Source organism: Leucopleurus acutus (genome assembly GCF_964270905.1).
Source record: "Leucopleurus acutus genome assembly, chromosome: 13".
In the NCBI taxonomy this organism is placed as follows: domain Eukaryota; kingdom Metazoa; phylum Chordata; class Mammalia; order Artiodactyla; family Delphinidae; genus Leucopleurus; species Leucopleurus acutus.
This window is the reverse complement of record NC_139155.1, coordinates 89,539,872-89,567,828: the sequence shown is the minus strand read 5'-3', so window position 1 is coordinate 89,567,828 and position 27,957 is coordinate 89,539,872. Positions and strand designations below refer to the sequence as shown.

Sequence of the window (27,957 nt, the reverse complement as noted above, 5' to 3'; positions counted from 1 at the left end):
AAAACCACTCTAACGTCATGTTCAATAGACACATAATGAAAAGTGCTTGGTTCTTCTTTTCTCGAGTGACAGTGGCTAATACACTGGATTCTGGAGCCAACTTGTTTGGGCTTGGAGCCCAGATCCATGCTTTGCCCTTGACGTGACCTTGAACAAGCCTTTCGCCCTCTCACTGCCTCAGTTTCCTCGTAGTTTAATTAGATCATGCCAGTTGCTGTCGGTCCTAATCGGTTAATGGCCGTAAAGGACCTAGAACAGGGTCTGGTACAATCTTACCAACTGTGTAAATGTTAGCCGTTTGTATTTTTATTCCAAAAGCCATCCTTGTAAAATGGGGAAACATCTTACAACTTGGCATTTTATAAACAGAAAAATACAGTATTTCTTAAGGAGGGACAGGGGAATGGCTATTTACCAAGAACAGACCAGTGTTTATCAAACTTGCTGCATGTGAGACTCTCCCAGAATGATGATGAAAAACAGAATCTCAGCTTCCTCTCAGGCGAACGCCCTGTAGCCGGCTGTGGCCTCAAGTCCCAACGGCTGGGCCCTTCCTGGTGATGGTTCTCTGCCTTTCTTGGACAAACTTCCTGAGAAAGAAAAGAAAGTTTTGACGAGGGAAAGGAGCAAGGGGTCTTTCGGCTTCTCAGGAGAATCTACCAAGAGGCGCAGAACCTCCATGCTGGATAGGCTAGTATGTCTGACGTTTAGAAATGTATGCTTGCAAGAAGAGCACTGGACCAAGAGCCAGAGACCCCGAAGTTCCCCTAAACACTCATACATGGATACACACACATATACACACGAACACACACATAGGCACATGCCCACGGACACACCCATAAATGCACACATGGACAAATGCACACATGTACACATATGTACACACATAAATGCACTTTGGGACACACAAATGCACATACGTGGACACACATATGAACACACACACTCAAATACACACACAGAGGAACTTCCTTGGAGCTCCAGTGGTTAAGAATTTGCGCTTCCACTGCAGGGGACACAGGTTCGATCCCTGGTCAGGGAAGTTCCACATGCCACGTGATGTGGCCAAAACCCAAAATGCACTCACAGACACACGTGCATACAGACATGTGCACACACACACACGCCAAGAGCTCCCTGAAGTCCAAGGGTCAGTATCTTATTCATCTCTGTATAGTGAGGGACCAGCACAAAGCCAGCTCTTTTTTTAAAAAATTATTATTTATTTATTTATTTATGGCTGCGTTGGGTCTTCGTTGCTGCACGCGGGCTTTCTCTAGTTGTGGTGAGCGGGCTTCTCATTGCGGGGGCTTCTCTTGTTGTGGAGCACGGGCTCTAGATGCACGGGCTTCAGTAGTTATGGCTTGCAGGCTCAATAGTTGTGGCGCATGGGCTTAGTTGCTCCGTGGCATGTGGGATCTTCCCGGACCAGGGCTCGAACCCGTGTCCCCTGCATTGGCAGGCGGATTCTTAACCACTGCGCCACCAGGGAAGCCCCACAAAGCCAGTTCTTAATGCATGTTTCCACAATTATTCACTCAACAAGTATTTACTGAGCACCAAGTAAACACGAGGCACTGGCGAGACAGCGTGAAGTCGACAGAACCCCTTGCCTCTGGCCGCTCAGTTTCCAACGGAGCCCGGCTGTCTCATCTATAAAACGCGGGCTTGGGGCTAGATTAGAGATGGGAGTGGGGACGCGGTGAGCCGGGTTTGCTCTCACCTGAGGTCTGAGGACCCCGACCTGGAGCGCCCGACGCCCAGGGGTCTGCACCTTTTCCCCCTCCTGGTGGGTTTCGCAGTTCCGCCTGGAGGTGCCCCTAGGTACCACCGACTCTCAAGCGCGGCCCACCCGTCCTTGGACTCAGCTCTCCCCAGCCTTCAGCCCCAGAGAGGCGCAAGGGGAGGGAGGCCGGGAGTAGATTCAGTTTGGCCTAGGGAAGGGGGAGACGAGCCACCGAGGTGGCTTTGACCCTACTGTCCCCCCTTCTCCTCATAAAGACGCCCCCGCCTACCCCTGCTCATCCGCGCGGACTACACCGCCTTGACCAGGCGCTCCCCAGGACCCCGCTTCGGTCGGTCAAGTCTGGGGAGGGCAGTGGAGAGAGACTGCGCGCGTGCTCCGCCCCCCCCCGCCCCCGCCCCCGCCCCCGCCCCCGCCCCCGCCCGGATGCCCTTGGTCGGGGTACCCTGAGCGCGAGGCCCCGCCCCACCCTGCTCGGGCGCCGGGAGCGCGCGCCGGACCTTGCGCCCCGCAGGGGAGGTGAGGTGAGGGGAGGGTGGTCCCGGAGGGGGCGTCCCGGGAGGGTGGGCCTGCGGGGGAGGGTGCGGGCCCCGCTTGCATGCTGATGAGCTGGGCGGCCGCGTCACTCCGCACCGGCGCCGTGGCGGCGGGGCGGGCAGGAGCCGCACGCCAGCCGAGCGCCTGCCGGCCCGCACCTCCGTCGTTTCTCCGGGCCCCGAGGCCCGCCCCGCCGCCCCCGAGACTGGGCCGCGCCCCTCTGCAGAGGATGCCGGGTGCCCCCTGCATCCGCGGCCCCGGGCAGCCCCTGCGCGTGGGGAACCCGGGAGGCGGAGGGGCGTGCTGAGCCGGCGCGGGCGGTACTGAAGGGACAGCTCCCGGGGACAGGCGGCAGAGCGCGCAGCGGGTCCGCAGCCCCCAGCCCGCGGCAAGCCGGGCTGGCTCATGGTCCCCGAAGCAGCGGGCCAGACGGAGGCTCCTGCGGCCGCCGGGCCCACGGGGATGCCCCGCGGGTGAGGCAGCCCCCAGCTTCCAGCCGCGTTCATGGCGGTGGCCAGGAAGATCAAAACTTTGCTGACGGTCAACATCCTGGTGTTCGTGGGCATCATCCTCTTCTCGGTGTACTGCCGCCTGCAGGACCGCTCGGAGGGGCCGGTGCAGATCGTGCGCAGCGCCGACCGCCGGGTGCGCAGCCGGCACGCCACGGTGGGCGCGCTGGCGGAGCGCGAGGCCATCCTGCAACGCCTCGACCACCTGGAGGAGGTGGTCTACACCCAGCTGAACGGTGAGCCGAGCCGGCGCCCCGCTCGGGACAGAGGCGCTGGGCAGGGGGGAAGCGTCCCCGTGCTTGGGACGCTGCACTGCGCACGACCGCTAAAACCTCTGAGGACCCCAGGGGCCCGATGGCCAGCTAGGGCTGGGGTCGAACTCCTGTTTCTTGGCAGGGAATTAGGCAGGAGGCCAAAAGCGATGAAGGCTCCGTGTGGCAGAGGGCACTGGCCTGCTTGGCCACTCACGCATTCACTCGCCCAGTGGACCCTTGCGTACCGTCCCCCCTCCCCCCAGCACACATGAGGGGAATCCGCCTTGTCCCCGAGGGGATGTGAGAGAACTTCTAGAGGTTGTAGGACCTGCGTTAAGAGCAGGCTGTGCCCAGGACAAGAGCTGTGGTGCCCTGGGAGATGTGGCGCATCGGGGCTTAGCCCGGACTCACTCCCCTCCCTCGGGGAGGAAGTGCAGAGAGGTGGGGTGGTGACACTGCCCTTCAGAGGTGTCCTTTAAATGTTGGTGGAGAAAGGTACCCCCGGCCACTGGGCCCGTTCAGCCCCCTGTCCTGGGGATGCTCGGGGCTCCCTCCACAAAGAGTCGTGGGCCACGTCTGAGGCCGTGAGCCTGTGGCTCGTGGATGGAGAGACTCCAGGGCCTAGCAGGGGCTTGGCAGGTCTTAGTTACCTAGATGGACCCGGGAGTCCTTGGAAGCTTCTCCAGGAAGCCCAGCTCCTGGAGGTGGACGCCTTGTTTCATCCCAAGCAGGTGTGGGTCACCCTGAGAGTCAGAGTGGGAGTCAAGGAGGGTGAGGGTGGGGGGGGAGTACTTTTCCACTTGGGGATGCAGCGGAGCAGAAGAGAGCGGCTGCTCCCCTGTCGGTTCACCCGGTGCCGAGGTACGAGGAGGAAGGAGGAAAGTTAGTGCTTACCTCACTCGCGAGCTCCCCTCTGTCCTGTGCTATTCCGGTTTCTGCATCAGCAGACCCAGCAACACCCCTCAGGCAGCGTCAGTAACAGGCTCCGGCAGGAGCTGTCTGGGAGCCAGCTTGCACAGGCAGGGCCTGTTCTGCGTGGCGCCTGCCCGACGTGAGGGTCATCTCAGGATTCTCTTCTGGAGGCCCAGCCGGCCTCGGAGCAGCGGCTCTGAACCTGAGGCTGGGTGACGCCGGGGACGCAGGAGTTGTCCGCAGCCGTGCCCACCTGCTCGGGGAAGGCAGAGCGTCCTCTGGCTTCCCAAGCACCTTCTCACCACCCCTGAACTCCTGGTTTTTCTCTGGAGGTACTTTTGGTGGGCTCCGTGGCTTTACTGATCTCTCCTGCTCAGCTGAAGCCACGAGGGCAGAACAGTTTGGTTCAACTGCTATTTGACCATTCCGGCAGTGATTCATCTCCGGGAAGGCGGCGTGCCCCAGTAATAGCACACAGCTTTATTGAAGTGTACTTGCCAGGGTGTTATGGTCTGTTTTATGGGGAAACCAGAGGATTCTATAAAAACACTGGCAGCGTGTCAGGTTGTCACATCATGACGGCCCGCTCAGCACCGAGAGCCATCCTCCCCACCCTTCAGGGTGAGAAGGGACCAGGATTCTTGGAGTCAGGAAAAGCCAAGACCTTCGACAGACTTTCCCGACACTGACGGGAGATGATGAAGGGCTTCGGGAAAGTGGAGTGTTATCCCCAGGCCCACCCCAGCCTCTCCCTCTCCTGTCTCCCGGCTTCTCCCTCCTTCCTCTCTCCCTTCCCCTCGCTTCCCTCTTCCCCCTCCTCCCACCCTTTCTCCTTTCTTCTTTTTAAAATCTTTCCTCCCTCTTCCCTTCAGCAAGTCTCTTCCTCGTCATCAATGTCCCTCTCTCCTTCTCCTTTCTTTTTTTCTTTTTTTTTTTTGCGGTACGCGGGCCTCTCACTGCTGTGGCCTCTCCCGTTGCGGAGCACAGGCTCCGGACGCGCAGGCTCAGCGGCCTTGGCTCACGGGCCCAGCCGCTCCGCGGCATGTGGGATCCTCCCGGACCGGGGCACGAACCCGTGTCCCCTGCATCGTCAGGCGGACTCTCAACCACTGCGCCACCAGGGAAGCCCTCCTTCTCCTTTCTTTACCCACCCCTTCCTCCAACTGTTCTGTCCCTCTGTCCACTCCCCCCAACCCCACTCTCTTTGATGAATCCGTCTTGCATCCCTCTCTTAGGCCATGTGCCTAGCATAGCATCTTACCCAGGGGTCATCCAGTATTTGTTCCTGGAAATGACAAGAGAGCCCCAATCTAACCCTCACCCCAGGTCGGTCCCTAAGGACAGGACAGTGCAGGAGTGGGGCTGACCTTGGTCCACAGGAAGCTGTGTGAAAGCAGTGCTCACCCCTTCAAACTGGCACCGACTCCCGTGTTAAGGGTGTTGAAGCACGGCAAAGAGAATGCTTCCTGGAAGAGGCGAGCCGCTGCCCTTTGCACTAGTGTCTGCTGTGTTTTAGATCCAAGAAGTATGAAATGGATTCCTGGAGTTTCCACTCGACACTAATTCAGCTGAGTGTAGAAAGGAGAGGGGGAGACCCAACAAAATTGATTTGTTGCTTATATTCCCTTTGCTTTGACTGCTTTCTAGAAACACCTCTCCTGGCTTGAAGGAGCTGGTGGGAAGGAAAGGCTGTCCCCAGGAGCAGGGCCCAGAGGCAGGGTATTCTCCCCAGCTCTCCCCACACCCTTTCTTTAGCCGGTCCAGTGACCTTCACTCGAGATGTCTTGTTGACCTCAGCAAAGACTTATTAAGCGGTGTGTGTAGATTCCAATTCACAGGACCCGGGGGAAAATATTCTTTAAGGAAATGCAGTGTAGTCACATCCCGTATGTACACGAGAGTTTGCTTCTAAATTCAGTGCTCAAGGTAAGAAGAAATGTTTATAGACAAAAATCATCCTTCTGAATATCTTAAATTGCACATAAAATATAGCATCCCTGGTTCCGTTGCCTGCAACTGGCACAGCGAGTCTTTCCAAAGTGGAATTGGAGAACCTCTAAGCTCAGTGAGAAGGGAAAGAGAGTCCCATTCAGTTGATCGTATGTTCAAGCCCTTCTGCCTTCTTATGACCCCTTAGGAGCAGAGGCTGAATTCAAGCTGGGGATGGGATGGGAGGGTTTCCATTTGGGTTGGCTGGTTGGTTTTTAAAATTCAGACACATGTGCGTTAATTCCCTCTAACCAGACCCACCCCAGCCCAAGTGCTTTACAGTCAGAGGTCAAAGCCATTACAGTCAGAAGTCAATGCCATGGGCCCATTGTACAGAGGAAAAGCTGAGGGCCAGTGAGACAGCAGGACTTGCCCCAGGTTGTTTAGAAAGTTAGTGATGGCAGCTGCTAAAAGCATACTTGCTTCGGAATGATCTACATTTCTGCACTTATTAAAAGTTCAAGTTAAATAACAGAAGGTCCAATTGTGGTCTACCGGGCAATCGCCTTGGGCATCTCGGGTGCAGGCCCCCTCCCGCCAGCCCTGCCAACGTCACTTCCCCTCCACTGGGAAGAGGTACTTGCTGGCCCTGCTGTCTCTCAAACTAGACACATTCACATAAGACTGGCACTGTTTTACCAGACTTGTGCACAACACCTGTTCTGCTATTCATCTCAGGGTGGGAATTTTTGTCTGTTTTATTCACAACTCTACATGCCCAGGGTCCAGGGAGGCACCCTGCCTATAGTTAGTGCCCCATAAATATCTGTTGGATGAGCGAGTGAGCGGGTCTTTCTCTAAACAATTGTTTTTGTTTAGAATAAATTTATTTTACAAGACACTTGCAAATCACCACTGTACCCATAAGCAGGAGGGGACTGCGTGAATGAATGCGATGAAAACAAAATCACGCCCTTGAATTCCAGCGTGACGCAGCTGTCACCAGAGGCTCTGAGCCAGAGGCCTGCCCTCTCCTTGTTAAAAGGGAGATTCTCGCGTATGGGGGATATATTGCCATGAAACCAAGACTTTCTCCTCGAAGAAATCGGGAGATCGAGACAGACTTTAAAAGGCGATAAGTCGCATGGCGCGAGTCAATGCTGCTTAACACCGCGTTCGTTTTCTGCCAACCATCCTATCCTGCGTGCCGGTCCTGCCAGGGTTCCGACCCCACACTTTGGGAAGCCCGGGTCTGCATCAGAGCAGCAGAGGGGACGGTACGGGGGTGCGGGCATGGAGGAAGGGGGTGGGAAGAGTGGGGAGCTGGGCTGTCATGTTGCCAAGGGGCGTGTGTCCCTGAGGCTGCCTCCGCTGCGGCGGGGCCCAGGTTTCAGATCGGGAAGCTGAAATCCTAGCAAGAGTCTGAGCACCGTGAGTTTTAATAATCGAAGCCTGTAGGAGCTGGGGCCGGGAGGCCCCCGGGGGAGGTGAGAAGCAGAAGGGTGGGGAGAGTGCGTTTCCCGTGGACCCCCGGGCCACAGAGGGAGCATGCGTCTCCTCTGCAGCCGCCCTCCCCGTGCCTGCTTCGGCGGCAGGCAGGCGCCACAGCTGAGAAGCCGAATCTGGGGAGGCGCCCGAGGTTTCCCCACCTGCGACGGGATTCAGACGTCACACGCCACCTGAGGGCAGCAGGTGCCTCAAACTGTGGCACCGGGGGGAGGAGGCGCCTCGTCGGCACCGTGTACGCGACCAAAGCATGAATGACACGCTTGGGTGGAGCCTGCAGGAGAGCGTCGTGGAGAAGGGGCTGGGTGGGAGTCTGAGAAGCGCATGGAAGGTTCTTGAGGCCAGAGGGGGGCCGGCCGCCTCACTGGACCGCCCTTGCCCCCGTGGCACTCCTGTGCCAGCCGCTGAGAGCCGGCTTCTCAGGAGGGGTTCCGAGCCCTTCTGTGCGCGAGTAGCTCCGTTCTGAAGACCACACTCCACCTGTAGGGCGCGCACATTTCATCACAAAGCTTCCCCTGTTCATCGTGAGTTTTAATTCCAGGAGTAGCTCCCCGCTGGTTCCGGGCCTTTCCAGCTTGAGTTCATCCGTCTCCGTCCCCCCTGAACCTGCCTTACGAGCTAAAATGTCCTGCCTCGCGCATCCCAGCAGTCAGAGCCACCGCGGCTGAAGGAACAGCTGCCGTCTGTTCGGGGTTTAATCACGGGTCCTGGCACGTCTTGCCTCAAAGTGGCAGCATTTAACTGGCTGGCCCTTCCCCCCCCCACCCCGGGCCATTAACCGAGGGGCCTTGTCCCCCTGCATCCGTCTCACATCTCCCCCCCTGTTGTCGCTGTACTACAGAAAGTGAGAACATACTCGGCGCGCCCAACCGGAGCCCAGGCCTCCCGCCGCCGCGCCGGCGGGGTGTTTGGCGGGAAGCGCCTTTCCCTTCGCCGCCGCCGGAGCTGCCTGCAATTACACCTCGCTCACCCTGAGAGGATTAAGAGCGCGTCGGGTTTGCTTCTTTCCCTCTTCTTTGCCTGTGATCCTCTGCCTGCCGGTCCGGCTCTGACCCCAGCTGACCCCTGGTGAGTCAGAGCAGCCGAGGCCACTTCCGGTCACAGAGGTCAGCGCTGTGCAGACCTGGGCCTTGGCATTTTCAGGGGACGAGAGGCAGGGATGCTTCACCCTGAGAGAAACACCCCTCACGTAATTCCCTTGGGAGGAGCGGACCTCACCCGGGCCGGCTCTATCCGCAGACTTCTGTCTGCGGATCCAGCGGGGCAGCGCTTCTAGGAATAATTCATGCAGGCGGTGATCCCCGCCTCGGGAGTGTGCCGGGGCTAAGTGATTGCATTTACAATTCAGCTCAGCAATCTGCGTATTTCAAAGTTTCGGCACCGTATTCTGAAAGGACAGCTTATCCTTCGTTGGCTGGAAACTCGACAAAAAAAAGTCTCTATCCATTTCCATATCCGATGTCCCACTGAGGACATTCCCAGATGGGATCCAGGTCTCGGAACAGTTTGGTCAGCGTCTCTGTTCTGCTCTCAAAAAGCACAGGTACCCTTGAAGGGAGGTTGGCCAGGTGTCAAAGGAGGGAGGGGCAAGGCCGATTCACGGCGAGAGGGGTCCTCGGAAACTCCCCTGCAGGCGGAAGCTCTCCCTCTCTGGAATGATGGAAAAGCTCTTTCATCCGTGTGTTGTTCACTCCTCACGTGTTCCTGATGCCGAGTGAGGAGTGACTGAGGCACGAGTTCCTGCCTCTAGGGGCTGACGTCCCACGGGGGACGGTAGTGGTGGGATTTGGACCCCGGCACACTGGCGCCAGGGCCCCTGCCCTGGACCGCCTCCCTGGGGATGGACTGGGAAAGACATCAGCCCGGTCAGCTCGGTGGTGAGGGCTTATGCCTCCGGCTACAGCGGAAAGGACTGCTTGTCCTTTTAACAGGATGTAGTCCAGTCAAAGCCAGCTCTGGGCGCTGCCTGCATCTGAGACCCAGCAAGCCTCGATTTCATTTCAGAGAAAGAAAGTAACAGAAAGTGCCTGGGTTATGCAAGGGACTATTTTCACACCATGTGAGCGGACTGTGGAAAATGTGTTAATATTCCATGAGCTTGAGCCCTTAGCAGTGGACGCAGGGAAGGAGGAAATCTTATCTTCCTCGGTGGGGCAGAGCTTTGCAGCTGAAATGTGGCTGCAGAGCCAGCCCACCCGGGCAAGCGGCCCTGCTCCCTGCAGCCTCGGGCAGCTTCCTTCACGGCCTCGCTCTCAGTTTCTTCACCTGTAAAATGGGATGAAATGCTGATTATCTCCCGGTGTCACCGTGAGAAGTAAGTGAGGGAAGCACGTGAGCTCTTGGGCGATGCCTGGCGCGTGGGTCTCGCTCAGCTGACTTGGCTGAGCTCCAGCTCTCTTTTCCGCTTGTCCACAGTCCCCTGACCTTCCCCCCACCGACTCCGCCAGCCCTGTGGGTCCCTTTCTGACGCAGCCCCACCCCTGCAGAAAAACGCATGGCCCCCAGGCATCCACGGGAAGTTGGGGAGTGGGGATCAGGGAGGTGGTTTCATCCAGTTCACACTTTATTCACAGAGCCAACGCTGGCTGCTTGCAGAGCACAGGACGGTGTGCCCACAGCTCAGGGCCTGGGTGCCTTCCTCTGAGAGTTTACAGCCAGGTGGCGGGGAGGCAACTGCCTGGCATTCTCTGTGCTCTAAGGCAGTGAGTGTGAGTGACAAGAAAGCACGGTGTTGATGGGCTGTGTTGAAGGTCAGGAGGGCTTCCTGGAAGGAGAGGAGTTTGGAGCTGCACACTGGAGTTGGATAGATGACCCAAACCCCAACTGGGAGACCGTGGCAGGTCAGTTCCCCTCGCTGAGCCACGGTTTTCCCATCTGTGAAATGGGGAGGGTGATCATCCTTCCATGAAAGGTTTTTTTTTTTTTTTTGCGGTACGCGGGCCTCTCACTGTTGTGGCCTCTCCCGTTGCAGAGCACAGGCTCCAGACGCGCAGGCTCAGCGGCCATGGCTCACGGGCCCAGCCGCTCCGCGGCATGTGGGATCCTCCCAGACCGGGGCACGAACCCACGTCCCCTGCCTCGGCAGGCGGACTCTCAACCACTGCGCCACCAGGGAAGCCCCAGGAAAGGATTTTGAGGCGATTAGACAAGATGATGCGTGTGAAAGTGCCTGACACATAACAGGTCCTCAGGAATGTGAGCAAAGACAATGGAAGGAAAAGAATTGAAATGAGGCGGAATTGGGACAGATGGCTAGCATGGCGCCCGACATAAGAGTTTCTCAATAAATGTTCACTGGATGGGTGGATGCATTTATGGTTGGGGGGAGGGAGGGGGGGAGGGAGGGAGGATGTTTGAGTGGACAAGGGGATGGGTGGGGAGGTGGATGGATTATGGATGAATGAATATGGGAGGAGACCCCATAGAGGGTGCAAAGCCAAGCAGTGGGGAAGGGGGACAGGCATCTGGCATGGCTGGAGGAGGACAGAGGGCCAGGAAGGCGGGGGCCCCGCACGCCCTTGTGGAGATGAACAGTTGGCCTGGCGCAGGTGTGAGGAAGACAGCCTTGTATCCGGCGTGGCCCTGGTGTAAGGGCGGCCCCGCCCTGTGGCACAGTCAAAGAGTGCTGGGCACTGCCTGGGGCTGCAGGAAGCCCTTGCTGCCCCCGCGAACAGGGCTGTGAGGCACGTGCTCCCTCCCGGGCTGCAGATGTCAGAGCAGACTCCTGGCAGCTGGGAGCGAGTGTGTCCAGAGAGCTACCCAGAGAAAATTCACGTGGCTCTGAGACCCGCGGAAGTCAACTGCTAAGCTCTAGGCCTTCACCTCCTCGCCTCCAAGGTCCCTCCGCTGCTGGAAGGGCTGGCATCTCTGTTCCTGACCTGATGGCCTGTGGGGTCAGAAGGACCCAAGAAGCAGGGACCTGCTGGTCCTCAGTCAGCGCCACTTAGGGCAGGTGTCTTCACGCTGCACCCCACCTCCCTCCAGAAAGGCAGCTCTTCCGGGCCCAGGACTCTGCCTCCGACCTGGGGCCCTGCGGCTGGAGCGGCCTCTGGGGATTAGAGGGAACCCCTCGGGCCGGTGGGTACCACAGGTCCCCAGCCCTCTTCCTGGTCTCACTTCATCCCAGCGCTAGCGAGGAGCCAGGAGGCCACAGAACTGTGTTCAGTGAACTTGGAGCCGTCGAGGGCGATTCTGAGGGTGGGTCGGGGACAGCCACTGCCGGTCTGATCTGTCCTGACTCGGCAGCCAGCCCGGCTCGCAGCGGTTCTGCAGATTGGAGCCTGCAGACCATCCCCCAGCAGGAGCTGGTCTGCCTACCGCAGCCTCGCCCAGCCCTCCGTTCCCGCCTCCGCCCGCGCCGCGTAGCTGTGGTCGCCGTACCTGCCCACGCCTGGCTGCACCTGTGCCGCTCTGCCCTCGGGTCTTCTCAAAGGCACTTGACGGTGGGCCCGTGACTCTCCTGTCTTGGTGGGAGTGGCTGGGATGTAAACGTGGGGGAGAGAAACCCAAACGGCGGGGAAATGCGAACAGCCCCTGTGTCAGGAGCCGTTCGACTGTGTGTCGCCAGGAGGACAAACGACCCAAGCGCCCGTCGTGCTGAGTGTCACGCGCGCCACCTCGTCCAGCCCCACAGCAGCCCTGGGATGGGGGCTCTGCCCCCTTCACCCCGAGGGAGGCACACGAAGGCTGAGCGTCTCGCCTGAAGTTAGGACGTGGGCGAAGGTGGGGTTTGAATCTTGGTGGCTTCGCTCCAGCCTCCAACTCAAACACATTCCAGCTTGATTTAGGGGGGAGGGGGGGTTAGACCAGGAGCAAAATGAGACGTCGGACTCGGCCCCGGCCCGGCTCTGGGTCCTGGAGAGCCGGGCGCCACAGCTGTCCAGGGGCTCAGGTCTGAGGGGACACGAGTGGCTGCTACACATTTAGGGAAGCCCTTGAGCTGAGACTTCCTAGTTGATGCCAGTGCGGATTAAGGCTTTAGGGGTGTTGGGAAGGACTGAGTGTATTTTGCGTGAGAGAAGGATATGAATTCGGGGGGCCAGTGGTGGAATGCAATGGACTAAATGTCTGTGTCCCCCAAATTCCTACGTTGGAGCCCTAATCCCAGTGGGCTGGTGTCAGGAGGTGGGGCCTCTGGGATGTGGTTGGGGGAGGTGAGGTCATAAGCGTGGCCCCCATGATGGGATTAGTGGCCTCGTAAGGAGAGGAGGTCGGAGATCTCATTCTCTCTGCGTGCACACGCCGAGGAAGGGACCCCTGAGGACGTAGCAGGGGGGCCACCATCTGCAGGGCAGGGAGAGGGTTCTCATCAGGAACCAAATCGCTGTCTTCATCTGGACTTCCAGCCTCCAGAACCGTGAGAAATAGATGTCTGCTGTTAGGCCCCCGTCAGTGGTGCTGTTACGAAGCCCAAGCTGACTGAGCTGGGGGTCCCACGCCGTGGGGCGCTCTGCATCCTCAGGGTCAGCGTGAGCTCTTACGCTCATCCATCATTCTTTGTCTGGAAGGACACTCTCTGCAGACGGAGTGTGGGGGCAACACCCCTGGCTCCAGTTCCGTTTCCTTCGGTGGGCGCCCTGCAGCGGCCCCTTCATTCATGCATATGTGACTTCGTTCATTCATTCATAAGCACCTACGATGCACAAGGTCCTCTGGCTCTGGCCTGAGGAAGGCGGGCAGCCCCTGCCCCAGGATGTCAGCAGCTAGGCCCAGGGTGGGGCCGGGCCCTCTGTACCTGTCCAATGGGGCTAGGGCCACAGGGCCAGCCTCACTCTCTGGGCTGCCCAGACTCTCGGCTCCCTGGGGACCTGAGTGTGGGCTCTGAGGTCTCCTCCTGCCTGTGACCCCCAGAGCGGGGCTGGCCTACGGGACAAGTGTTTCCCGGGAGATTCAGCCGTCGGGACCGGAGCCCGATGCGGTGGGCGTGGGGAAGGTCGGGCCCCAGCCACCCTGACATCCTTGGGCAGCTTCGCTCAGAGCCAGGTCACCCCTGAAGGGACAGGACGCCCAAATGTCCCCCGTGCCCACTCCCCAGCAGTGATCAGGCCCAAATTTGGGGCAGGTTGGCCCAAGAGCTGGCCGAGGGACATTCCACGGCCCATGTGCTTTACAAAGTGAAGGAGCTAGGAAAGGCATTTCGCCAGATGTTTCCAGTCATCGCTTATCTCCCAGGCTTTGGCCCCATAAATATTCATATTAGTTGAACAGGAGTATTATGTGTGAAGATTCATCAAATACCATATTAGTCTCAGTGAGAATATATTTTACAGGTATTGCCACGTCCTGCAAAATATTCATGGCTTCATAGTTTCAGAAGGGCAGTCCGCCTTCCCACTATTGACAATATGTTATTGGTTTGGGTCCCCAGGGAATCTTAAAAGACCTGTCTGTAATGAAATTAGCCGTTGTGTTTGGAGAGAGTGGCTAAAACTGAAGCTGGGAGGGATGTTATCTTCGAAGGCGAACCAGGGGCTCTTGCTTTAATCTCCTCTTTGTAATCATCAAAATTAATAATCAGGCACGTTAAATCAGCCTAAGTTCTCATAGGGGAAGGAAAGAGGGAAGCCGGGGCCACCGTTGCCACCTCTCATCCCCCCAACCCCAAGGTCACGGGCACTGGAAGGACACCACCTAGAGCCCGGCAGGTGACGGGCAGGTGACGGGGGATTTCTCCACTGCGCACTGTGGAGTCCCGCTTGCTGGGTGATGTTAGGAGAGGGGACTGAGGGCCTCTTTGACCCGAGGGCAGCGTGAGGACCCACAACCCGGCAGTGCCCGTCTGAAGCCTGTCTCTGTTCTCTCGAGTGTCCTGGTGTGTTTGCTGCGTGCTGGTCATCGTCAGGAAACACGGAGTTGCGGCCTCATTGGAGGCCTGGACGGGCAGGATCTGTGACTGCGCCGTTCCCCAGGCCTCCCAGAGGCTGTATGCCCCACACGGGGGTCCGTCTGGCCCTCTGACTTCCTTCCCCCTGTGCCCCCAAGTCCACAGAGTTCAGAACATCCTCCGGGGAAAAAGCCAAGTCCTGGATTCATCTCCCAGATCTCCACTGTTCTTCGCGCCCATCCCAGTAATTCCTTCCCGTCTTGTCAGATGCTTAGCGCTTTTTCACAATTGATTTTGTTACTTTGTTCTAAATCGTAGTGGTTTTAGGGCGGCGGGTCAGTCCGACTGTCCTGTCCTGTCCCTATGGGGACTCTGCTGACGGAGTCCCCTTCTCTAGGCCGCCAGTGGCCGTGTGTCCCCAGGGGTGTCCCAACACCGAGGCCGTACCTCACGGGCCTGTCCAACCCGGTTCCCAAAGGTGTCTTCATTCTGCTTCTTCCTCTCAGATTATCTTGTGACCGGCAGCCTCTCCACTTGGGCTGTTTCCTCTCTCAGAATATTGGCTTAAGTCGCTATGACAGATGGAAATCAGTGATTCAAAGAGAAGCTGGAAGCTTGAAAGCCACGCTTCCTTCCAAGTTGAAAAATTGCAGTCGCCCACGTAGCCCAGGTTTCTGTGCTGGAAGGAGTGGGTTGGCCAAGTGTGAAATGACTCTTCTGGGGAGAGGATGTTCCGGGGGGCGGTCCTCGGGAGCTGGCGGCTCCATCCGCGTCCCGGGAAGGCTCTCGGCTCAGGGTGGGCAGCCAAGTCCTCCTTGGGTGGGAGGCCACTGGCTGGGGGAGGCGGCTTGGCCTTTCTTGTTGCAGTGTCCTCTTATTCCTAACTTGAACCCCCTTGCCTCTCTGGGTGAAGAATTCAGAGTCCTGACAAAACCCCAACTGACATGACCTAACTGCACTTTGCTTTGTTTTTCTTGTGAACATGAAATCCCGAGGCTGGTAGATGTCCTCAAGAGCCCAACCCCATTTGAATCGCAGCTCCCCCCTTCCTCTCGTGTGGCATTCCACCTCATGGTCACATGACGGCTGCTCCAGCCCCAGACATTGAGTCCTAGTTCCAGGTAGGAGAAAGGGGGAAGGGCTGTAGATAAAAGGCAAAAACCAAAAACAGACCCCACATATACCAGCTGAGTCTCTGCCCCTTTTAGACACATTTCCCAGAAATTCCACCCAGCGAATGCCATTTAAATTTTATTGACCAGGTTTTGGTCACATGCCACTCCTAGCTGCGAGGTCAGCCCAGGGAGGCGAGCCTTTTAGCTGAAGGCATTTCTCTCCAAAACAAATTGAGGTTCTACTAATAAAAAGGATGGAGAGAATAGATGCTGGCCAAGCAACCACAGGGTGTGCAGCTGGCCATTTTCCCCCTCCTACCCACCCCTCCCTCTCCCCCTCCCCCTCCTCCTTCCCTCTCCTATGAGCTTCCTGGGGCCGCTGTAACAAATGACCACAAACAGGGTAGCTTTAAACAACAGGAATTTCTTCTTTCACAGTCCTGGAGGCCGGAAGTGTGAAATCAAAGTGTTGGCAGGCTGATCCCCCCTGGAGGCTCTGAGGACGTCTGTTCCAGGCCTCTCCCCAGCTTCTCGTGCCCCGGGCAATCCTCGGCAGTCCTTGGCTTGTAGACGCCTAATTCCAACCTCTCTCTCCCTCATCGTGTGGCGTCTCCTTCTGTAAGTGTCTCTCTAAATCGTAAGGACGCAGGTCATTGCATTTAAGACCCACCCTCATCCAGAGATTTCATCCGAAGTCCTTACCTTAGTTGCACCTGCAAAGACCCTTTTCCCAAATGAGGCTACTGTCACAGGTTTCTGCCGGACAACGCCTTAGGGGCCACCATGCAGCCCAGCACCCCTCTCCAACCGTCTAAACCAGGGGCACAACCTCTCGACCTCCAGGGCACCGTGCAAAACCTGCAGGGACGGCGAGAGAGCAGAGGCCCTGCCTGGGGCGGGGGTGGAGCCCATCGCTGCCCTGTGGAGAAGCAGGCCTGTGCGGCCAGCATGCCAGATCCTTCCAAAGAGCTGGAGTCAGGCTTCCACGTGAAACCTGCATGGGCTGATTTCCAAGAGCACCACGTGGGGAAAACACCAGGACCCACAGCAGCACCTCTGGGGCTTCATCCCCGCTCTAGGCCCGCTGGTTCCTCCTGTTGGCTGGTCCTCTGCAGGGTCCGGACCGTCCGCATTAGCTGAGGGTCAGCACCCGAGGGTCCCGAGGCGTGTCCAGCTGCCGGGCACCTCAGAACCCAGGCACCTTCACTCTAGCCGGCTGCCCTGAGGTTCTGAGGTGCCCAGCAGCTGCAGAATCCCCGGGCCGGGGCTCATCTCCAGAGCACCTGGACTCCTGGGCCAGTGTACCCGGGCGCCTGGACTCCACGCCTGGCCTTGCCTCCACCAGCTCATGTGGCCCCTCAGCAGACGCCTTCCGCCTCTCCACCCCCCAAACCTCCGGGTCTGACAGTCTGTGCTCCCGCCATCCCTGGGGCGCCACGGCTCACGTGTGCTGACGGCAGATGAAAGGGCTTCAACTGCCCAGCCCAGGGCTACTGGCAAGGGCTGGTGAGAGCAGACCATCCCAAGACCCCAGCTCTGGGGGCCTCCCCACCTTGGAGGGCAGGTCTCCAGCAAGCGCTCTGCCTGGTCCCCTGCCACATCCTGGGGACATCAGGGCCCCAGGGCAGAGGAGCGAGAGAGGAACCGCCCAGGACGTTAGCTTCCCCTGCTGTTGCAGCAGGTCTGTCTGTCGAGTTCGTTTCCTGGAGCTGCGGTGACAGCTCACGTGTTGGGGACTTAACACCACGCAGATCTGTTCTCTCACAGTTCCGGAGGTCAGGAGCCCAAAATGGGTTTCCCTGGGCTACGGTCGGGGTGTGGGCAGAGCCACGCTCTCCGAAGCCTCCGGGGGAGGATCCTTCCCGCCTTCACTGCACGTCACAGGGCTCCCTCTCTGTCTCTGCCAAACCTCCCCCAACCCTCTCCATTCAGGGCCACTTGTGATGGCGTTTAGGGCCCTCCTGGGTCACCCATCTCTGCCCATCTCAGGGGTCTTAACTTAATCCCACCTGCAAAGTCCCGTTTACCATTTAAGGCAACGTGTCCACAGGTTCTGGGGATTAGAACCTGGTATCTTTGGGAGCTATTACTTAGCCCACCACACTGGTCCTGGCTAACTAACAGATAGAGACCCTATTTGTTACTTAACTTATGAGATTTTTTTCCAAAATATGAATGAGTTGCTGATATGTAGAGAGATGAATCTGTACTGCTGCCTTCTCTCGAAAGTTTAGAAGATCTGGTGGCTTTGGACCTGTTAGATCTGGAGTGGTCCCCGCAGGTGGGGCGTGTGCACCCACTCACCGCAGTCCCCACCCCTCCCTATTGCCCTATGACACATGCCGAACGACAGTCCCTATTTATCATGAAATGCCATTGTCACTTTTCTCGGGGCACAACAAGAGATAGCGTCTGGGAAACGGGCTCCAGACTCCTCCCCTCAGCTCCTGAGTCATCTCCTCAGTTGCACCTTCCTGCTGTCCTGCCTTCCAACCCAGAGTCAGTCCCCTGCCCCCCACGTGAATAGGGTCTCCCACCTGCGCTCGGATAGAGACATATCCTCGCCACTGCGTCTTCCAAATTATCTCTTGTAATTAGAAAAGTGTGCTCCCTCAGGTCGTGGGAAAGGAACTTCAAATGATTATTCCATAAAAGTAGAATTGCTGTGGGCGACCGGCGGTCTTTCACATAAGTGCACGTTCCCTGCCAGTTACCGCAGAGATGAATTTGAGACGGTTCACCCAGGCCCTCAAACGGAAGACACTTTACCTCTGGAAAGTCAAATTGTTGCCTCTGAAGCCAAATGCGTTTCACCAGAGGTGTCCCCTCGGGCTCTGGGCCAGAGCAGCAGAGCAGAGAATGTTCTGGAAGCAGTGGGCACCCCGACAGGCACTCCATCAGTAGGAGCATGCTGGGACTTTGGATTTGGAAAGGGTCTTGAGTTGTGCCTGCCCCTCGCAGCCTTGCTTTCCACCCGACCTTGATGAGTCGCTTCCTACAGCTCGGGACCCACCTCTGCCCCCTCCGCCTGGACTCCCAGCTATCTGGGCCCCTGGGAGAGCCACCCACCCACCAGGCCTCTGTGCTGGGGCCTCAGCCCTGTTCTGCCTTGGCCAGCTCAGCTCCTGTTTACCTGGGCTGGGCTGGACTGCACCTGAGTGGACCACCCATCCGGGCTGGGATGGAGAACACCTGAACGGGCAGCCTCCCTTTGTGGAGACCAGGATGGCCCTCAAAGCCCTTATTCTTGGTGCTCAAGATAACAGAGGAGGGGGCTGTTCTCCTGGTTATTAATCTTCCTGGGGCACATGCCCACCGTTGGCCAGTGTCCAGGGGATGAAGTGTCTCATTGGAACCCTGTGGCGGAGAAGGCAGGCCACATGGGTGACAGCCATGGAGAGGGCCGGTTCCTGAAAGAACTAGAGAGGGTCTGCTGAGGTCGGGGGGAGAGAGAGGGAGGGAAGGCACTGGGTCACCCATGCCTACAGGCCACCTTGCCCGCAGGGAGCCCTCACCCCCTCCCACCTGGACGCCACCGCCAGACCGTCAGACTCAGCACAGGCCCCTCCGAGCCCCCTCCACCCGATGGTTAGTGTTTCTGGCCCTTCTGTGGGCCCCTTTCCTGCAGGTTCAGAAAGCTCCCCGGAGGCTCCAGGAGGCCGTGTCTGAACCCCCAACCCCAGCCTGCGGGGGCAGCTGCCCTGTGTCTTCCCGTGAGCGTGGCTGACCTCAGCACACTGGCCCACGATTGCGTTTGTGTGACTGTCTCCTGCCCGAGGGCAGGCATTGCGCGTGTTCCCCCGGGAACCTACGCACAGCACCTGGCACGGATCCTGGCATTTGAGATGCTTCATGTATTTTTGATGAATGGTTGAAGGAATAAATGGTACGGCCACAAGATGAGATTTTATGTTCGCAGTCATGAAAAGTGATGCTTACGCAGAATTTCTGTGACATAAGAAAATGCTTAGGATGTAGTGATAAGAGCAGAATGCAGGCTTGTATATACGTCATGTGTATTTATTAAACTTAGTTGAAACTATTATATACAATCTTATAAAAATAATCTAGAGCACTGAAATACTGATACTGGTTTTCCCTGTGGAGTGAGACCCTGGGTAGCCCTGTGGGCGTGTGTGTGTGTGTGTGTGTGTGTGTGTGTGTGTGTGTGTGGCTTCAGAATTTTCTGCAATGAGTATTTATGATCTTTTCAATCAGCAGAAATGCACTTTCTAATTAGAGAAGTAAGAACGTATATCACTGGCAACAACATAAAACAAATCTAAACTTTCTGGAAAGTAACTTGGCAGCAAGATCCGCAAAAATATTTTATCCTTGACCCAGTGGTTCAATATCTGAATAAGGAAACAGACCTGAATGCATAAAATAAATAAATAAGTCAATGTACCAGACATAGGAACTGTTAAGTAAGTGTTTAAATATCTTGGTGCTTTAAAAGGTGACTATTAATTATAATTATCGAGTCACATATAACAGCACAGGAGACACTGACGATAACTTTAAGTGGCAGCAAAAGAAGGATGCGGACTTGCCCCTTGGTGCCCCCCCGGCCCCTCCCCAAGGGCAATGCAGACGCGGGGAGCCAGCGGGCGCCAGGGAAGCCTGGGTCGTCCGATTCCCACTGAGCTGGAGAAGTTCCCTGAATGTCAGTGGGCAGCTCATCTTTTGGGAGAGATGTGAGGCCCCTGTGGGTGTGCAGAGGGGCTCCATAGACCAGGGCTTGTGTTCAGTCTGGATGCTGTGACGTGGCTGCACCTGTTATCCACCGTCACCTGGTCGGTCCCCGTGCCATGCTGACTGTGGGGGTTCCCGGCACCATCCCTGCCTCTAACCTTGACTGGCATTCCCCCCCTACCCACAGAGGGAGCCCCTTACCTGGCTGGAGGGGAAGTGTGCGACCAGGAGCACCGTGGACCAGCAGGTGCTGGGAGAGCCTCCCGTGGCTCGCCTGTAGTGTGGGCCTGAAGCTCACCCCTGCGCCCCCACCTGCCTGGGCAAAATGAAAGCCAGGTGTATTTCACTAAAATGCTACCATGAGGGTGCATCCTTCCTGCCCAGGGTGTAGTGCAGGACCTTCCTTTCATGAGATGGTAGTAATAGTGACAAGTAATGGTAATTAAAATGTCCTTGATGTCAAAGTGAAAAGCTGGTGACCTTTCTGAGTCCCCTCTAAGAAGCTTCTTGGAGATGCTTTGAAGTTTACAGCACGTGGCTAAGAGGCTGGGCTCGCCACCTCCTGGCTCTGGGGCCATGGCGAGCCTCGGTGGTCTCCTCCGTGAAGTGGGGGGATGAAGGCGCCTGGCATAGAAGGGTCCATGGGGAGTAACGGAAGCAGGTGTGGGCAGTGCCTGGCACGGGCGGGCCAGTGCAGCAAACGTCAGCTCTGACCTCCAGTCCCAGAACTGCGTTGAGGATGCTGGCTTTTGTTTCTTTTGTCAGAAAAGCTGTCCGACAGAGGTTTCCGAGCTAATGAATGCAAATTTCCCATTGTTCTCAAAATCACGGCTATTCAAGGACGAAATGACAAGTTTGCGGCACCCTCCACTGGAGGAGGAGGTGGAGGGTTTCAAACAGGAAAAACAACCCCTCTGCTCCTGTTAAGGAAGCCGGTGCCTCTGGAATCTGCACCCGCATCCGCGCAGGTCAGCCTGACAACGGCCTGAGCGTCCATCGGATGGGAGGGATGCTGCACCTTGGCACGTGCAGTTCTCAGGATCCACTGCAGGTCACGTCCCAGCGGGCGGTGCGAGTGGTGGGTCTGTGTGTTCGTTTCCACAAGCGGATGGCTGAAACAAGAGTCATCCGTTCCCTCACGGTTCTGGAGCCAGAAATCTGCAGCCAACGTGTGTGCAGGGCCACGCTCCCTCTGGGGCTCCACGGGAGAGTCCTTCCTGCCTCTTCCAGCTCCTGGTGGCCCCAGGTGTCCTGCGCTCGTGGCCACATCACTCCCAACACCGCCTCTATGGTCTCATGGCCATCTTCTCTGTGTGTCTCTGTCCAAAATTCCTTCTTCTTTTAAGGGGCTCAGGTCATTGGGTTAGAACCCACCCCAAGTCAGGATGCCCTCGTTGTAAATGACTACATCTGCAAAGGCCTATATCCAAATAAGTTTGCACCCACGGGTCCCAAGCGTCAGGACTTGGGCGTATCTCTGGGGGCCACAGTTCAACCCAGAACCGTCTGGAGAATCTGGTTTCTTGCTCTTTCAGGGGCCCTCGCACCGAGGCTGGCTAATTGGAGCAGGAGCCCCAAGAGGCAGGGCAGGAACGAGGGCACTTTGCTGCCTCCCCACACCCCCACCCCCAGCCCTCCGGTCCCAGCCCCGCCCCTGCCCCACCCCGGCCCCGGCCCCGCCCCACCCCGGCCCCGGCCCCGCCCCACCCCCGGCCCCACCTCCGGCGCCCCCCCTGGCCCCAGCCCCGCGCCCCCGGCCCACCCCAGCCACACCCCCGCCCCAGGCCCCATCCCGGCCCCCACCCTCGGCCCCACCCCCTGCGGGCTGCTAGGTGATGCCAGGAGCTGAGAGATGTGAGGACAAAAGCCCAGTTGCAGGCGTGGCTCCAGCAGGCCTCGGCAGGCCCTACCTGGCCATCGGTTCAGTGGGCCTCAGACCCTGCAGTAACGGCCGAGCCATCTTTAATCTTGACAATTTTCTTCTCTCTCCGTTTGCCCTCATTTCCCGGGGGTACCAATCAATCCCGCCTCTTAGAAGGAATTCTCTGGGAGAAGAGATGTGAGTCAACGCTGGGACACGAGAAAAAAAGGTGGGATGAGAGCTCCGGGAGCCCTGCGGGGAAGCACCGATGTGCGCGACTTTCCTTGAAAACGAAACGAGATCCGTGGGTTCTCAATCAGGCGAGCGGTTACAGGTCTTTACTGCTCTGGAGACTACGACGGGGGCGATCAGAGACCCCCGGCGGGCAGCTCTGACCCCTTGCCTCCCCGCAAGGGTGCTCTGGGGGGCCAGCCTCTGAGAGCCGCTGCAGCCTCCTCTGGGTCGGCCATCTCCGCAGAGCCAAGAAGGCCCAGGGTGAGGCCCAGAAGGTGCCGACCCAGGATCCTCCCCTTGCTTCCAGCCCCACTGGAGCCCAAAGGCCGGGTGTGCACCGTGTTCTCGCCTGCAGTGCGTCTTGTACCTGTGGCGGGGTGAAAGGCGGTGAGCGCCTGTTCCACGGTAGAGGTCCTCCGAGTGGGGTCCCCAGCAGGCAGCATCAGCATGCCCTGGGGGCTTCTCAGAGGTGCCAGTTCTGCCTCCGGCCCACCCCGGACCTGCGGAATCAGATGCTCCGGGTGGGCCCCTGCAGTCTGTGTCCTCCAGGGGTCGCTGCCCACGTTTGAGAACAGCCATCTAAGGGCAGCTGTTGCTCCGCGGAGCCCCCGCCTCCAGGGCCCAGCAGGAGAGTGTCTCAGGGGTACAGCCCCTTGGGGTTGGCGTGCTGCCTCCCTGCCCACCCTCTCTGTCCGTCGGACTCAGTCATTCATTCTCCATCCACTCTCCCAGCTCACGTCCCTCCGGGCTCTGTGGCTGCTGGGAGATCAGCAATGAAGAGCACGGACAAGGCTCCCGGGGCTTTGGTTCCAGCGACAGCCAGTGTCCAGCTGGTCCCACCAGCACGTCCGCAGCGGTGTTTTGTGGTCATTTGCGGACGTGGGCACGTGGCAAATGGCTGATTCAAGGAGCAAAGTCGTGGAGGACTTTAAGAGACGGGGACCCTGAAGGCGGGCGTCTCCTTGAAACTTGCACCCCGGGCACCTCACTCTAGTCCCAGCTCTGCCGTGAGGAGTGTCTGCAAGAGGAAACTGGACCCTGTCTCACGAGGCAGGTGATTCGGAAGCTCCGGGAGAGTCAGCAGCACACAACAGTGAAGCACCTTCCCTCGGCGCCACACCGCCTGCGTACAGAGGCAGGTTCTGGTGCTTGCAAACTGCGTGACCTTGAGCAGGCCATTGGACCTCTCTGTGCCTCAGTTAACTCATCTGCAAAATGGGGTGAATTATAGCCCTACCTCACAGGGGTGTTGTGGGGAATGAGTGTGCTGGTATCTAAAGGACACATGCTAGCTGAATGTTAACTGTTATCATTCTTACACGTTCATCTTAAAAAGCTGTACAGAAAGTCAAGTTGCAAACCTAAAAGCAAACCAAAATATGCATACTTCGGGGAAATTAACAGAGTATCACAAAAGCAATCAATACTGCCTTGACATTTGGAAATTCTTCACTAAGTGCACGGGTTCAGTTAGTGATAGAATTCCACTTCAGTCCTCACGGGCCCTCATTGCTTGTCTCCACAGTGAATAATATTAACATAATCACAGTGTGGCAAATGTGGACTCCTCTCTCGTTTTGGAATCAACCCATGGACAAATCTGTGGAAAGCCCAGTCGCAGTTACAGAGCAAAATGTAGATGTTACAAATGATCTTTGACACCATAAAAGGGATGGCGCAGCTAAGCGGGAGACGCAAAGGAAGTATGCTAATGTCTTTTCTTTTTCTTTTGCGATTCAACATTTGATTTATTTATATTGTGGTAAGAACACTGAACAGGAGATGTGACCTCTTAACACATTTTTAAGTGCACAATACGGTATTGTTAACTAGGCACAGTGTTGTACAGCAGACCTCTAAGTTTATTCAGAGGTGTGTGTGTGTGTGTGTGTGTGTGTGTGTGTGTGTGTGTGTATCCCTGGAACAAATATATATAACTGAAACTTTATACCCATTGAACAGCAGCCCCAGGAGTATGTTAATTTCTCCTGTAACCTGGTAAGGAGTCCATAGACAGCAGCTAAAGTTGATACTTCCAGAAATAGAGCCTTAAGTGTTCCTTTTAAGGTCACAAAAGTAACCACCAGAACAACTAAAAATAATAACATAGCTAAGAAAAATCAAGGGAGGCAGGAGCGGGATGTAGGCGGTAGGGAAAATGGACTAAATCCTCATCTTTCATGCCAGGAAGTCAAGGGAAATAGTCTCTGGCTGACAAAAACTAGACCCATAAAATTACTCTGCGTGTCCACAGTGGACAAAATGAGAAGGCCTGACACCAGAAAAAGTCATTTCCTTTGGAGAGAGGGAGAGCACGGGAAGCGCTGGCTCTTCATTTTATAGCTTTTTCTGGAGGGTTTGAATTTCTCAACAGGTGCATATTTTACTTTCGTAAGCGGAACCTGGTGTGATGGCCTCAGCCACGCTGCCGGGGCCCGGCTGCAGCAGGCGGTCCCACCCGGGGCAGCCCCTCCCTCCGGCCACCTGAACGCACTCTGAGGCTGGGCTGCCATGAGCAGTGAGACTCTCTCTTCAGGTGTGGAAGCACATTTGCCTGTGGGAGACGTCTGTTTACAAACCTTTCAAAGAAACTGCAAGTACAGCACAGACGTTTAAAAACAGCATGATTATATATATATATATATATATATATATATATATATTGCAGTATTAAGATAAGCGGAAGTGATTTGTGTCATGTGATTTTTCAATTTTACATCCAGTGAGTATCCTTCAGTCCTACATAGATACCAACGCTACATTTGTCATTTACAATGGAGTATTCCCAGGACTTCCCTGGGGGTCCAGTGGTTAAGACTCTGCGCTCCCAATGCAGGGGCACGGTTTTGATCCCTGGTCTGGGAACTGGGGGAGGGGGGGTGTCCCTGGAGCCTGCGACCTTGGCTCTGGTGATCAGAGGAGCCCCCGGCTGTGTGGAGGATGGAGGTCGGCTCCCCACCCCTGCCCTCGCTGGGAACCGCTAAAAGACAAACTGAGGCATATTGCAAATTTTAAGATTATATTGGACATGGGAATTCCCTGGTGGTCCAGAGGTTAGGGCTCCGGGTTTCCACTGCAGGCGGGCGTGGGTTTGGTCCCTGATTGGGATCCCGCATGCGCACTGCCAGCCAAAAAATAAACAGGATTATATTTGGACAAAAATTGATTGGAATGGGGCAACCTAGAACTGGAAGTGGTTAGGAGCGCCCCACCCATAGCAGCTGGAGAAAGTATAGATTAAGCGCTGAAGCAAAGCAAAAGTGATCGTTAACCAGTATGGCTGAAAGCCCAGCTGTGAGTGGTTGGCTGTGATTGGCTGTGTGTGATTGGCTGTCTGTGATTGGCTGTTGGCTGTGTGTGGTTGTCTGTGATTGGCTGAGAGTGGCTGTGTGTGGTTGGCTCTGTGTGATTGGCTGTGTGTGGGTGTCTGTGACTGGCTGAGAGTGGCTGTGTGTGGTTGTCTGTGATTGGCTGAGAGTGGCTGTGTGTGGTTGGCTCTGTGTGATTGGCTGTGTGTGGGTGTCTGTGATTGGCTGTGTGTGATTGGCTGTGATTCTCTGTGTGTGATTGGCTGTGTGTGGTTGGGTTTCCGTTTCGTAACCTTGAGGCATTCACAGGCTTAGGTTTGGGTTTGTTTGCACACAGGCCATGTATTAGACCCCCCAGCCAAGTGGCCTCCTTGTTTAACTAATTTAAAAACCTAAGGAGGGAGTGGGTGTCATAAAAGAAGATCCTGGTACCCAGTGTGGGGCAGCGTGTGACATCAATGTTAGATATTTCCCTGGGTTTATACTTCTAGTGGCCTGAGCTAGGACCAGAGACTTCTCTGTGGAAGCTATTAACTGCATCTCTGGGATGGGAATTCATCCCAACTCTTTCTGGCTTAAACTTCTGCTCCCCAGACCTCACTCCCATCCCAGAGAGAACAAGGGGTGTTGTCCTTGCTTGACTGGCACTGCTCTGGTCCCTGGCATCAGGGGCATGATGTCTCCTCTCCTGGCACAAGTGACCAAATAGAACATTCCAGAAAACACTCCCTTGGCCTGGCCTTCTCAGGCACCCACACATGCGCACACACCCTGGTCATCCCGGGAGGGCTCCTTTTCAGCCAATGCCACCTTCCACCCCGGTGGTCCCTGTTCTTGCTGCTGTCACCATTGAGTAGCTTCCTCTGTTCCTCCAATTTTGTAAAGAGAGTCGTACGTATGTTTTCCTCTGTGTCTCTGGAGGCTTCTCACTCAACATGATGCTTTTGAGACTCATCCAGATTGTTGCATATTTGGCAGTTCCTTTGTTTTTATCCCAAGGTAGCATTCCATTGTGTGGATGTACCATTAGTTTAAATTATAAAGACCAACAATATCAAGGATTGGTGAGCAAGTGGGGCAGCTGCTTTGCACTTTTAAAGTTAATTTATTTTTATTTTATATTTTTAAAAAACCATGAGAGTTCCCTGGTGGTCCAGTGGCTAAGACTCCTTGCTCCCCATGCAGGGGGCCCGGGTTCAATCCCTGGTCAGGGAACTAGATCCCTCATGCATGCCGCAACTAAGAGTTCGCATGCCACAGCTAAAGACCCCGCGGCAATGAAGACCCGGGGCAGCCAAAATAAATAAGTAAATATTTTTTAAAAATAGCTTTTGCTTTTTAGAACAGTTTTGGGTTTATAGAAACATTGAGTGGCAGGTACAGAGAGTTCCCATGTAGCCTCGCCCCCGCCCAGTTTCTCCTGTTATTAACACCTTGCATTGATGTGGTACATTTGTTACAATTAATGAACCTGCACTGACGAATCATAATCACTGAAAGTCCGCAGTTTACATGAGGCTTCACTCTCGGTGCCGTACGTGCTCTGGGTTCGGACAAATGTATACGGACATGTACCCACCATTACAGAACGATACAGAGTAGCTTCACTGCCCTAAAAATCCTCTGTGCTCTGCCTGTTCATCCCTCCCCACAAACCCCGGCAACCGCTGATCTTTTTACTGTCTCCATAGCTTTGCCTTTCCTGCAGTGTCCTAGAGCTGGAATCCTGCAGTATGCGAGGAATTTGCTGAGTTTGCACCTGAAAAAAGGGCCTTTTAGGGTGAGGCTGGGAGAAGGGCGGGGGAAGGACACGGTAGGTCCTGGGACGTGCCTGACCCCCTCTTTTCTCCGTTCCGCCAGGGCTCGCCAAGCCCATCGGTCTGGTGGAGGGGCCGGGCGGCCTGGGCCAGGGCGGCATGGCGGCCACACTGCGTGACGACAGCCAGGAGACAGAGGGCAAGTTCGAGGAATACGGGTACAACGCACAGCTCAGCGACCGCATCTCCCTGGACAGGACCATCCCTGACTACAGGCCCAAAAAGTGAGTACGCCGCCCCTCCCACAGACACCTCCAGGCAGCCCCGCGCAGGCCTGGGCTCCTGGCACCCAGATGTTCACAGGATCTGCTGGGCAGGCAGAGCGGAGGGAGGGGGGCCCTGGCAGGTGGGGCACCCCCCATCCGTCTTCTCTGCTCTCGGCCATGGGCATCCTCTGCAGGTGCCCAGTACAGGACTGAGGCTGCTCAGGGACGGCGCCGCCCAGGAAGCTGGGCAGCGCCATCGCCGCTGCTCCAGGTGCCACGACTTATACAAATGACACAAGTGACAAGTGACACAGCTTGAAGCACAGTCTCTGCCAAAGGCGTCTGTCCTCCCGCCTTCGGTGCAGGAGCCGCGATGGGGGGCGGAGGTTCTGCTTGAAATGGGCATCGCCCGTGTCTAAAAGGCGTTCCATTTCTGTCACTTGCCTGTAAACCCCTGTCCCCCACACCCCCAAAGCCACAGCAGTTGATTAGTCAGAAAAGTCG

The 27,957-nt window shown here is 56.6% G+C and overlaps 1 protein-coding gene across 1 annotated transcript in view; it reads left to right on the top strand.

The window, feature by feature from the left end:
* Nucleotides 1-2,788: 2,788 nt before the first annotated feature.
* Nucleotides 2,789-27,957, top strand: part of GALNT9 (polypeptide N-acetylgalactosaminyltransferase 9) — a gene marked incomplete at both ends in the record, with an annotated part of 90,939 nt that continues 65,770 nt past the window's right edge. The window contains 2 exons of the mRNA XM_082852519.1: nucleotides 2,789-3,029; nucleotides 27,291-27,471. Of these exons, the coding sequence (XP_082708645.1) occupies nucleotides 2,789-3,029; nucleotides 27,291-27,471 (422 nt within the window). The remainder of the gene's footprint in view (nucleotides 3,030-27,290; nucleotides 27,472-27,957) is intronic.